Here is an 11,932-nt window from a genome sequence, read left to right as displayed (position 1 = left end):
CGAGTACGAGGAGAGAGGTCGCTGCTACCTGCTCTCTGCCCCCGGGCCCCACGCCCTGCTCCTGGTGACCCAGCTGGGCCGGTACACTGCCCAGGACCAGCAGGCTGTGAAGGCCGTGCGGGACATGTTCGGGGAGGGCATCCTGAAGCGAGTGGTCGTCGTCTTCACCAGGAAGGAGGACCTGGGCGAGAGCTCTCTGCAGGATTACGTGCGCTGCACCGACAACCAGGCCCTGCGGGAGCTGGTGGCCGAGTGCGAGGGGCGGGTCTGCGCCTTTGACAACCGAGCCACTGGCCGGGAGCAGGAGGCCCAGGTGGAGGAGCTGCTGGGGCTGGTGGAGGGCCTGGTGAGGGAGCGCGGGGGCGCCCACTACACCAACGAGGTGTACGACCTGGCGCAGGCCCTGCACTGGGCGAGCCCGGAGGAGAGACTCCGGAGGGTGGCGGAGACGGTGGCGGCCCGCGTGCAGAGGCCCAAGGGACCCTGGCTGCGGGCCAGGCTGCGGGAGTGGAAGACCCCTCACTGGAGCAGCTTGAGGTTCAGCCTGGCATTCCTGCTGGGGTGCGTGCTCCTGCTCTCTGTGTTGCTCTTCAAGAGCTACACCCAGGACCTCGCTGGGAGATCTTCTGAAGTCACACCTGACTGACTTCAGAAACGTGAAACCTGTGAGGCTTCCAGAGGTGATAGAGGCAAATGAGAATCTTCCCCTAGGGACTTTGGCCTTCCTGACTTCCAGAACTTTGAACAAATAAAGTTTTTAAAAGCCACCCAGTTTGTGATACTTTGTTATGAAAACCCTAGGAAATTAATACGTCCTCCATTTGGAGAGCAAGTTAACTCTGGTCAATACTCATTAATTATATGTTGGTGCCATTCAAAAGGATGAAAAGCAAGGTAGTAATAGCTGCGGTTAGGAAGGGAAATTCAGCTGAAATTGACTTACTATTTTGGTTACTCTCCATGAGAGAAGCACACACTGGCTGCTTCTAATCAGCCATCTCTCCTCTGAAAATGGCATGGTGGCGGCAGCAGTCACAAGAGAGTGCATCAGGCTTGAAGGGTCAGGTGCTGACCAAAATCAAAACAAGCTAAGGCCCACTGTGGAGCTAAGTGACATTTAATTCCAGAGTTCTCATGGAGAAGCAGATGCACAAGGAAAAACTCAAAAAAATACCTAGACCTAAATACCTTGGGATGGGGGAGGGCATGCCCAGATTCTACTATTCTGTAGACAAGGGCTACAGAGTACATCGTTTTCCTTAGCAGAGGGTCATATTCAGATATCGTATTAGAAACCATGGAAGCCAAAAGGAAGTGACACAGTATATCTTCAAGTGCTTCAGGAAAAGGATCGTCAACCCAAAATCCTATAGCCCGAGACAATACCTTCACAGATGAAAGAGGAGCCAAGGTATTCTCAGAAAAAGGGAACTTAAGAGAATTTGTAAGCATCAGGCATACTCCATAAGAATAACTAAGAAAATTTCCATAAAAAGAAAGAAAACAACAACAAAAAATCTTAGAACACTAGAAAGGAGGAAAGAACTCAGCAAGTAGAAATATGGGTAAACATAATAGGGTTTCCTTCATCTCCTGAGTTGTCTAAATTATGCTTTATGGTTAAAGAAAATCTTATAACACTGTCTGATGTGCTTCTAAATGTATGCAAGGAAATATTTAAAACAATTATATTGTAAACAGGTGAGATTAAAGGGATGTAAAGGAAAATAAAATGTGATACTTCACTCTAATAAAATGATAGCACCAGTGAACTGTGGTAAGTTATGTATATATGCAGCAATACCTAGAGTAACTACTAAGAGGTTTATACAGAAAAGTACATTTTAAAAATACTGCATATTTTATAAATATACAAAATTATTATTTGCCAGTTAAAATTCAAATAGTCAAAACAGAATTCTAAAAATTGTTCAAGTAACCCACAGGAATTTAGGGGGAAAACTGAGAAATTAAGATCAGGGAAAACAAAATTAAAGGGCAAACTTATGCCATAACATATCAATAATTGTATTAAATGTAAGTAGTGTAGATATACCAGTTAAAAGACAAAAACTTGTAGAGAAGATTTTAAGACAACTATATGATGTTTACATGATGATTACTTATATACCTAATACTGAAGTGTACCCCACATCTTTAAAAGAAAAAAAAAGAAAATCACTTTAGAGATAATGGTAGAGAGGCAGAGACAGGTTGAAAAATAAAAAGATGAAAAAAGAAAAAAGATATATGATGGAAAAGAAAGGAGTGGTTATATTAATATCAGGTTAAAAGACTTCAGAGAAAATAAAATCAACAGACAGAGAGAGGGACATCACATAGAAATAAGACCAAAAAGACATAGCAGTTCTAAGTGTGTGCTACCAAACAATGAGCTACAAAATATATGAGGCAAAACACAGAACTTAAAAAGACAGGTGGGATTCAAGATGGCTGATTAGAAGCAGCCAGCGTGTGCTTCTCTCATGGAGAGTAACCAAAATAGCAAGTCAATTTCAACACTCCAAGTAGGCATCTAAGAGCACATCAAAGAAATGAAAGGACCCATGGAAAGCAGAGAGAAGTGAAGCCTGACAGCCTGCTGGGCTGGACTAGGCATGGAAGTGCATGAGCCCCCCCCCCCATTGTAAAGGTGTGAGTGAGTCAGAAACACCAAAAAACCGACACCATTGCCATGGACCCTTGCAATCCAATCACGGGAGAGCCTTTGTGATTCCCAAGCCCCCAAACCAACATAAAGACCTGCAGGGGCATTGCCCAAGTCCACATGGAGTTCCACAGGCCACTGTGAAGCTCAGTGCCAGCTGCCACCACACTGCCAAGTAGAGAGGCCCAACATTCCTCTGAGAGTGGCAAATTCTTTACGGCTGCTATAGCTGCCTCCCCAGTTGTATCTAGGCCGGGGGGGAGGGGCCGGGGGCGGCTAGGAGCACAGCTGAGCAATATCATGTGCCCCAAACATGGACTCTGCAGCCACAATATACAGGTGAGCAGTCTTCACGCTTATTATCTGCCCTGATGAGAATTGCCTGCTACATGCCCACTGAGCATGCAGGGACCTTACATCTGCCTGAACACTGTGGCCAAGGCCCAGTAGTCCTCTCAGAATTCAACTGCAAGAGCTCTCTGGCAGGCACTATACAGCCACCACCTATTGTCTCCACTGCTGCTGGTCCCCCATTCCTGTCAGGCCTGGATCAGGGAAGAAGTTGTACTGGGCACTTGTGTATACCCCCAACAAAGCCTCTGCAGCTGCAAAACACAGGAGTATCAAGCTGTCAGTGTGCTCCTCACCACCCCTCAGTTGTTTTCCCCTAGACAGGCCCTACTTGCTTCTGGTCTGCAGTGAGGTGGCCACACACCCACCTGAACACTGTGACCAAGGCCCAGTGGTCCTCTAAGAGCTCAACTGCAGCCACTACCACCGCTAGTGGTCCATATGTTTAAGCACTATCTTAAAGCATGTAGCTTAAAGCACTAAAACTCAGGTCTGCAGCCTGAACTACACCAACCAACAAAACCACGCTGCTACATGTATTGTCCAAGTCAGTAACTGCATGATCCTGTCTGCAATCAAGGAACCCATGCAGAGCAGTGACTTTCTAAAAGTACCCAGTAATGAAGACAATTGACCATATGCAACATACGCCACAGCCATATTCAAAAGGGAAAAAACAATAAAACATCAAAAAGTCCCATTCCAACAATAGGAAACTCAAAAAAAATTAAATAAAACAGAGAAGCACCTGTTTCCTCAGATAAGAAGGAATGGGTTTCTGCTGAGAGGTCCACTGTTATTCTGATGGGTCTCCCTTGGTAGATTTTCTGATCCTTCTTCTTAGCAGCTTTTAATTTTTTTTCTTTTGCCTTGACCTTTAGTAGTTTGATGACTTAGGGATGGTTGTCTTTTACATATCTCACGGGAGTTTTCTGAATTTTTTGTATCCGCATCTCAACTTCTCTAGCAAGATTAGGGAAGATTTTTGGATTATGTTCCCAAACACAATAACTTATTCCTATTCTATTATTCTCATTCAGGAATGCCAATCAGATGAAGGTTTGATTTAAAAATCTCAGACTTCTTGAACACTTTGTTCATTTTTTAAAATTCTTTTTTCTTTATTTTTGTCTGACTTTGTTGACTCAAAGGATCAAGAACTTCAGCAACACAAAAAGTCAGTGTTTTGTCACCACAAATGATCACACCAGCTCCCAAGAAATGCTTCCTAACCAGACTGAATTGTCCTTAATAATGGATTTAGAATTCAAATTATGGATTGCAAAGAAACTCAATGATATTAAAGAAAAAATGGATACCAAGTCAAACAGGCCAAGAAAATGGTCCAACAACTGAAAGATGGCATGGCCATTCTAATAAAGAACCAAACTGAACTTCTCAAAGAAATTCTCAGGAATTTCAAATAATAACAGACTGGACCAAGAGGAAAGAAGAATTTCGGAGTTTGAAGACCAATCCTTTGAATTAACCCAGTCAAATAAAAATAAAGAAAAAAGAATTTTTTAAAATGAACAACACATTCTAGAAGAATGGGTTTTTTTTTAAAGAGACCAAACCTTCATCTAGCATTCCTGAGAGAGAGGAATAGAACGGGAACAATCCAGAAAAAACCATTTGGTGACAAAATCCAAAAAAATTTCCTTAATCTTGACAGAGAGGTCAACATATCAATACAAGAAATTCAGAGAATTATGAGATACTCTAAAAGACAACCATCCCCAAGACATATATTGTAGTTATCAAACTATCCAAGGTCAATTCAAAAGAAAAAAATCTTAAAGGCAGCTAGGGAGATGGGCAACCTACCAAAGGAGACCTATTAGAATAGCAGTGGATTTCTCAGCAGAAACTTTCCAACCTAGAAAAGATTTCCATTTTCAGCATTCTTAAAGAAAAAAACAAAGGTCAAGAATTTCTTACCCCACCAAATTATGCTTCATAAATAAAGGAGAAATAAAGTCCTTTCCACACAAGCAAGTGCTAAGAGAATTTGCCTCCTCCAGACTGGCCACACAAGAGATACTCAAGGAAGTTCAAAACATAGAAACAATAGAATGATAATTCCTAACACAAAAGCACATATCTTACAAATCATACAAGTCAACCACAAAAGTGAACACAAAGCAGTTATTTAACAACATTATGACGGGAACAAAACATTGCATATCTTTTTTTTTTTTTTAGTTGGAGTCTCACTCTGTTACCCAGACTGGAGTGCAGTGGCCGCTCCCAGCCACTGCAGCCTCAACCTGCTGGGTTCCAGTGATCCTTCCACCTCAGCCTTCCAAGTAGCTGGAACTACAGGCGCGTGCTACAATTATTTTATTTTATTTTATTTTACTTTATTTTATTTGAAAGACATGGAATACAAGTAAGGATTGGGTATATAAGTGGTCTAGGTTCAGGTGAAGTTTGGGCCTCCCTATGGTACCCACTTTGCCTGGTTTGAGATCAGGTACGCTTATTGATGTAATGTGCCTCCACCTCCCTCCCCTGGCAGTGTCCTGCTATGCCCATCCCTTTCTTATAGCATTATGATAAATGCTCAGGGTCCACTTATGAGGAAGAACATGTGGTACTCGGTTCTTTGTCTCTGTGACAGATCACTGAGTATTATAGACTCTAAATCCCTCCAAGTTGCTGCAAAGTCCATAATTTTGTCCTTCTTTATGACTGCATAATATTCTATTGTGTGTATATACCACATGTTTTTATCCAGTTCACTTTTGATAGGTAGCACAGTTAATTCCATGTTTTTGCTATTGTGAATAATGCTGCAATAATCATGCACGTACAGGTATCTTTTTTATATAATGATCTGAGTTCCTCCAGGTATATTCCCAGAAGAGGGATTGCTGGGTCATATGGCAGGTCAATTTTTAGATATTTTAGGAATCTCCTTCCGGTTTTCCTCAGAGGTTGAATTAATTTATACTCCCACCAACTGTGACGAAGCATTCCCTTTCCCTGCATCCTCTTCAGCATCTGTTGTTTCTTTTTTTTTTTTGAGTTGGAGTCTCACTCTGTCGCCCAGACTGGAGTGCAGTGGCCGCTCCCAGCCACCGCAGCCTCGACCTGCTGGGCTCTGGCGATCCTTCCGCCTCAGCCTCCAAGTAGCTGGAACTATAAGCGTGTGCTACCACGCCCAGATAATTTTTGATTTATTGTAGAGATGAGGTCTCGCCAAGTTGCCCAGGCGGGTCTCGAACCCGCGGGCTCAGGCAATCCACTCACCTCAGCCTCCCAAAGGCGCGGGATTTCAGGCTGAGCCACCGAGCCCGGCTTGTTGTTTCTTGAGTTATTGGTGATGCCATTATTACCGGAGTTAGGTGGTATCTCAGTTTGATTTTAATTGGCATTTCTTTGATGATTAGTGAGTCTGAGCATTTTTTCATGTATCTGTTGCCTGCTCATAAGTCTTCTTCTGAGAAGTGTCTATTCATATCTTTTGCCCATTTTTTAGTAGCATTGTTTGTGGGTTAATTTTTTTTCCTTTTGGCACATTTGAGTTCCTTGCAGATTCTAGATGTTAGGCTTTAGTCAGCTATGCAGTTGGCAAATATTTTTTCCCATTCTATGGGCTGTCTCCCCACTCTCTTGATGCTTTCCTTTGCTTTGCAGAAGCTTTTTAGTTTGATGAGGTCCCATTTGTCTATCTTACCTCTTATGACGTGGGCTTTTTGGGGTTTTGATCAGAAATAGATTGTCTATTCCTGTGTCTGTTAGCATATCTCCTGCATTTTCTAAGATTCTTATATTTGAGGCTTTATGTTTAGGTCTTTGATCCATTTTGAATGATTTTTGTGTATGGTGATGGGTAAGGGTCTTGTTTTAATCTTCTGCATGTGATCAGCCAGTTTTCCCTGCACCATTTACTGAATAGGTTCTCCTCTCCTCAGTGATTGTTGGTGGAGGTTGTGTTGAAGATGAGTTTGTTGAGAAATGAAGTTTTGCTTCTGGAATCTCTATCCTGTTTCATTGTTCTATATGCCTGTTCTTGTACCAATACCAGGCTGTTTTGATTATTGTAGCCTGATAATAAAGTTTAAAGTCTGAAAGTATGATATCTTCTACTTCATTTCTTTTACTAAGGATTGTTTTGGCTATCTGTGGTCTTCTATGCTTCCATACGAATTTCTATATTGTCATTTTCAGGTCTAAGAAGATTGATGTTGGTAATTTAATGAGTACTGCATTGGATCTGTAGATTGCCTTTGGTAGGATGGACATTTTAACAATGTTGATTCTTCCAATACATGAGCACAGAATATCGTTTTATTTGTTAGTATCATCTTTGATTTGTTTGAGCAGAGTTTTGTGGTTTTCATTGTAAAGATCTTTCAATTCTCTGATAGGAAGATGCTGAGGTATTTCCTTTGTGTGTGTGTGGCTATCCTGAATGAGATTGTGCTTTTTATTTGGTTGTCTGACTGTAGTTGTATAGGAAAGCAACTGTCTTTTACATGTTTATTTTGTACTCTCAGACTTTACCAAAGTCCTTTATCAGTGCAAGGAAGTTTTGACAGATTCTCTTGGGTTTTCAAGGTATAGGATCATAGCATCTGCAAATAGGGATAACTGAGCTTCCTCTTTTCCTATTTGGATACCCCTGATTTCCTTCTCTGGTCTAATTACTCTAGCTAGGACTTCCAACACTATGTTGAACAGGAGGAGTGAGTGTGGGCAGCCTTGTCTTGTTCTGGTTTTCAGGGAAAATGATTCCAATTTCAGTCTGTTTAGCAATACGTCATCTGTGGGTTTATCATAGATGGCTTTTACTATTTTGAAGTATGTTCTTTCTATGCTTAGGTGTTCAAGGGTTTTTATCAAAAAGGGATGCTGGATTTTATAGAAAGCTTTTTCTGTGTCTAATGATATAATTATGTGGTTCTTGTGTTTATATCTGTTGATGTATTTCATTATTTTTATGGTCTTGCCGATGTTAAACAAGCTCTGCATCCCAGGGAGGAAGCTTACTTGGTCATGGTGGATGATGGATCATGGTGGTGTTGGGTCCAATTTGCTAGAATCTTCTTGGTAATTTTTGCTTCTATGTTCATCAAGGATATTGGCCTGTAGTTCTATTTATTTGCTGAATTTTTACCCGGTTTGGGTATCAGTGTGATGTTAGCTTCATAAAATGATTTGGGGAGAGTTCCATCTTTCTCTATTGCCTGGAATATTTTCAATAGTTTCGGTATCAGATCCTTCTTGTATGTTTTGTAGAATTCCACTGGAAAGTCTTCTGGTCCAGGTATTTTATTTGCAGATAGTTTTCTTATGATGGAGTCAATTTCCTGGGTTGTTATTGGTTTATTTAGGGTCTCAATTTCTTCTTGTACCAACCTTGGCAGGTTGTGTGATGTCAGAATTTCCTCCACTTCATTTAGGTTTTAGAGGTATACATAGTAATCTCTGATAATCTTTTGTATTTCTTAGAAGTCAGTTGTGACTTGATCTTTTGCATTTCTGGTTGTGTTTATTTGGGCTTTTTGTCTTTTTTTCTTGGTCAATATGGCTAGGGATTGATCAATCTTGTTTATTTTCAAAGAATCGGCTTATTGTATCATTGATTTTTTTCTATGATATTTTTGTCTTCTATGTTCTATATTTGGGCTTTCACACCTTGCTGATCTGAATTCTTCTGTTGAAGTTAGGGTGTTGGTGGTCTTGTCTTTCCAGCTTCCTTAGGTGATTTGTTAGGCTGTTAACTTGTGATCTTTCTGTTTTCTTGATGTGTGTTCATAGAGATATAAATTCCCCTCTTAGTACTGATTTCATGGAATCCTAGGGGTTTTGGTAAGATGTGTCTTTATTTTCATTTGTTTCCAGGGATCTTTTAATTTCTATTTTGATTTCCCTGTTGACCCAGGAGTTGTTCAGCATCATGCTGTTTAGTGTCCATGTCTTTGTGGGTTTGGAGGGAATTTTTTTGGTGTTGATATTTATTTTTATTCCACTGTGATCTGAAAAGGTGCATTGCAAGTAGTATTTTGATCTTATGAAATATATTTATGCATGATTTATGGCCAAGGATACTGCTGATCTTGGAGTATGTTCCATGTGGTGATGAGTAGAATGTATATTCCATTGTTGTTGGGTGAACTGTTTTGTAGGTATCTATTAAACAGTATTAAATGGGAAGCAGCTGGGCTCGGTGGCTCAGCCTATAATCCCGCACCTTTGGGAGGCTGAGGTGAGTGGAATTGCCTGAGCCCACAGGTTCAAGACCCACCTGGGCAGTGAGACCTCATCTCTACAATAAATCAAAAAATCAGCCGGGCGTGGTAGCGCACACCTGTAATTCCGGCTACTTGGAAGGCTGAGGTGGAAGGATCGCCAGAGCCCAGCAGGTTGAGGCTGCGGTGGCCGGGAGCAGCCACTGCACTCCAGTCTGGGTGACAGAGTGAGACTCCAACTCAAAAAAAAAAAAAAAAGAAGAAACAAAAAAAAAAGGGAAGCATATAGCAATAAGTGCCTACATCAAAAAGTAGAAGGATTTCAAATAAACAATCTAACATGGCATCTCAAGTAACTTGAAAAGCAATAACAAATAAATATAAAATTAGTAGAATAAAGAACAAAGATCAAAACAGGAATAAACAAAATTGAAGCTGAACTATAATGCAAAGAATTAACAAAATGAAAAATTTGGTTTTTTTAAAAAAGATAAACAAAACTGACAAACCATTAACTGACTAAACAAGACAAATAAAAGGTTGTTATAACCAATACCACAGAAATACAAAGGATGATTAGTGACTAATTTCATTTTTTATTTTTTTATTCTGTATTTTAAAGATGTGGGGTACAATTCAGGGTTAGGTATACAGATATTCATTATGCAGGTACCCTTGTTGATGAGGTATGCTCTCCCACCCCCCAGCAGTTTCCTACTACTGCCAATCCCTTGCTTATAGTATTATGATAATTGTTCAAGGTCCACTTATGAGTGAGAACATGTGGTACTCAGTTCTTTGTTTCTGTGATGGATCACCCAGTATTATACCTTATTAGAGACTAAGAACAACTTTATACAAATTTGAACGCTTAGCAGAATTCTCTTTTTTAAAAATTTAAGATTCAGGGAGTAAATATGTGTGTTTGTTACATGGACATATTGTGTAGTGGTGAGGACAATAAGTAGCCCATTTCCCAGTTAATGAACATTGTGCTCCATAGGTAGTCTCTGAACCCTAACCCTAACCCCCCTTTCTTCTCCCCCCTTATTGGTATCCCCAGTGTTTATTATTCCCATCTTTGTGGCCATTTATCTCCCACATATGAGTGAGAGCATCCAGTGTTTAATTTTCTGTTTCTGAGTCAGTTCATTTAGGATGATGACCTCCAGCTCCATCCCTGTTGCAAATGACATGACTTCACTCTTTTTATGGATGCATAGCATTCCATGGTGTCTAGATACCACATTTTTATAATCCACTGATCAGTTGATGGACATTTAAGTTGATTTCACATCTTTGCGGTTGTAAATTGTGCTGCGATGAACATGCAGGTGCAGGTGTCTTTTTAATATAATGACCTCTGTTCCTTAGGGTAGATACCAAGTAGTGAGACTGCTGGGTCAAATGGTAGATCTATTTTTAGTTTTTCGAGTAATTTCCGTATCACTTTCCATAGAGGTACTAATTTTCAATCCCACCAACAGTGTATGTGTTCCCTTTACTCGGCATTCACACCAGCGTCTACTGTTTTTTGATTTGTAAATAATGGTCATTCTAACTGGTGTAAAGTGGTATCTAATTGTGGTTTTCAAGCATTATCTGATGATGAGTGATGTTGATCATTTTTTTCATAAGTTTGTCATTTGTAAATCTTATTTGAGAAATTCCAGTTCATGTCATTTGCTCACTTTTTAATGAGATTATTTGCTTTTTTTCTTGCTGATTTGTTTGAGTTCCTTGTAGATTCTGGGTATTAGTCCTTTGTCAGATGAATAGTTTGCAAATATTTTCCCCCTTTCTGTAGATTGCCTATTTGCTCTGTTGATTCTTTTGCTGTTCAGAAGCTTTTCAAGTTTAATTAAGTCCCGTTATTTATTTTAGTTTTAGTTGCATTTGCTTTTGGGGTTTTAGCCATAAATCCTTTTCCTAAGCTGATGTCCATAAGAGTTTTTCCTAGGTTTTCTAGGATTTTTATGGTTTTGGGTCTGACATTTAAGTCTTTAATTCATCTTGAGTTAATTTTTGTATATGGGGAGAGATAGGGATCAAGTTTAATTTTTCTGCATGTAGCTATCCAATTTTCCCAGCACGACTTGTTGAATAGTGTCCTTTCCCCAATGAGTTTTTGTCTGCTTTGTCAAAGATCAGTTGGTTGTAGATATTTAAGTTTAGTTCTGGATTCTCTATTCTGTTCCTTTGGTCCACATATCTGCTCTTGTAGCAGTAATGCTTTGGTTACTACAGCCTTGTAGTATAAGTTGAAGTTAGATAATGTGATTTCTCAGCTTTGTTCTTTTTGCTTAGAATTTCTTTGGCTATTCTGGCTCTTTTTTTTGTTCCATATTAATTTTAGAATTTTTTTTCTAATTCTATGATAAATGACATTGGTAGTAGGGATTGCATTGAATCTGTAAGTTATTTTGGGTAATATGGTTATTTTAATAATGTTGGTTCTTCCAATCCATGAGCATGGGATATTTCTCCATTTGTTTGTACCTTCTGCAATTTCTTTCATCAGAATTTTGTAGTTCTCCTAACAGAGATCTTACACCTCCTTGGTTAAATATATCCCTAGGTACTTTAACTTTTTGGCTGCTATTGTAAATGGGATTGAGTTCTTGATTTGATTCTCAGCTTGGTCGCTATTAGTGTATAGCAGTGCTACTGATTTGTGTGTGTTAATTTTTTATCCTGAGACTTTACCAAATTA

The 11,932-nt window shown here is 39.9% G+C and overlaps 1 protein-coding gene across 1 annotated transcript; it reads left to right on the top strand.

Annotated features, from left to right (window-relative positions):
- Positions 1–4: 4 nt before the first annotated feature.
- On the top strand, positions 5–767 carry LOC103250659 (GTPase IMAP family member 1-like; the record flags this gene model as incomplete). Its single annotated transcript, XM_008049254.1, has 1 exon — positions 5–767. A coding segment is annotated over one exon (642 nt), but the record flags the coding sequence as incomplete, so codon positions are not given.
- Positions 768–11,932: the final 11,165 nt, after the last annotated feature.

This window comes from Carlito syrichta, unplaced genomic scaffold (genome assembly GCF_000164805.1).
Source record: "Carlito syrichta isolate Samal-C Ts95f unplaced genomic scaffold, Tarsius_syrichta-2.0.1 Scaffold130891, whole genome shotgun sequence".
Classification (NCBI taxonomy): domain Eukaryota; kingdom Metazoa; phylum Chordata; class Mammalia; order Primates; family Tarsiidae; genus Carlito; species Carlito syrichta.
The sequence above is the reverse complement of the archived record's forward strand: the minus strand, read 5'-3'. Positions and strand labels throughout refer to the sequence as shown.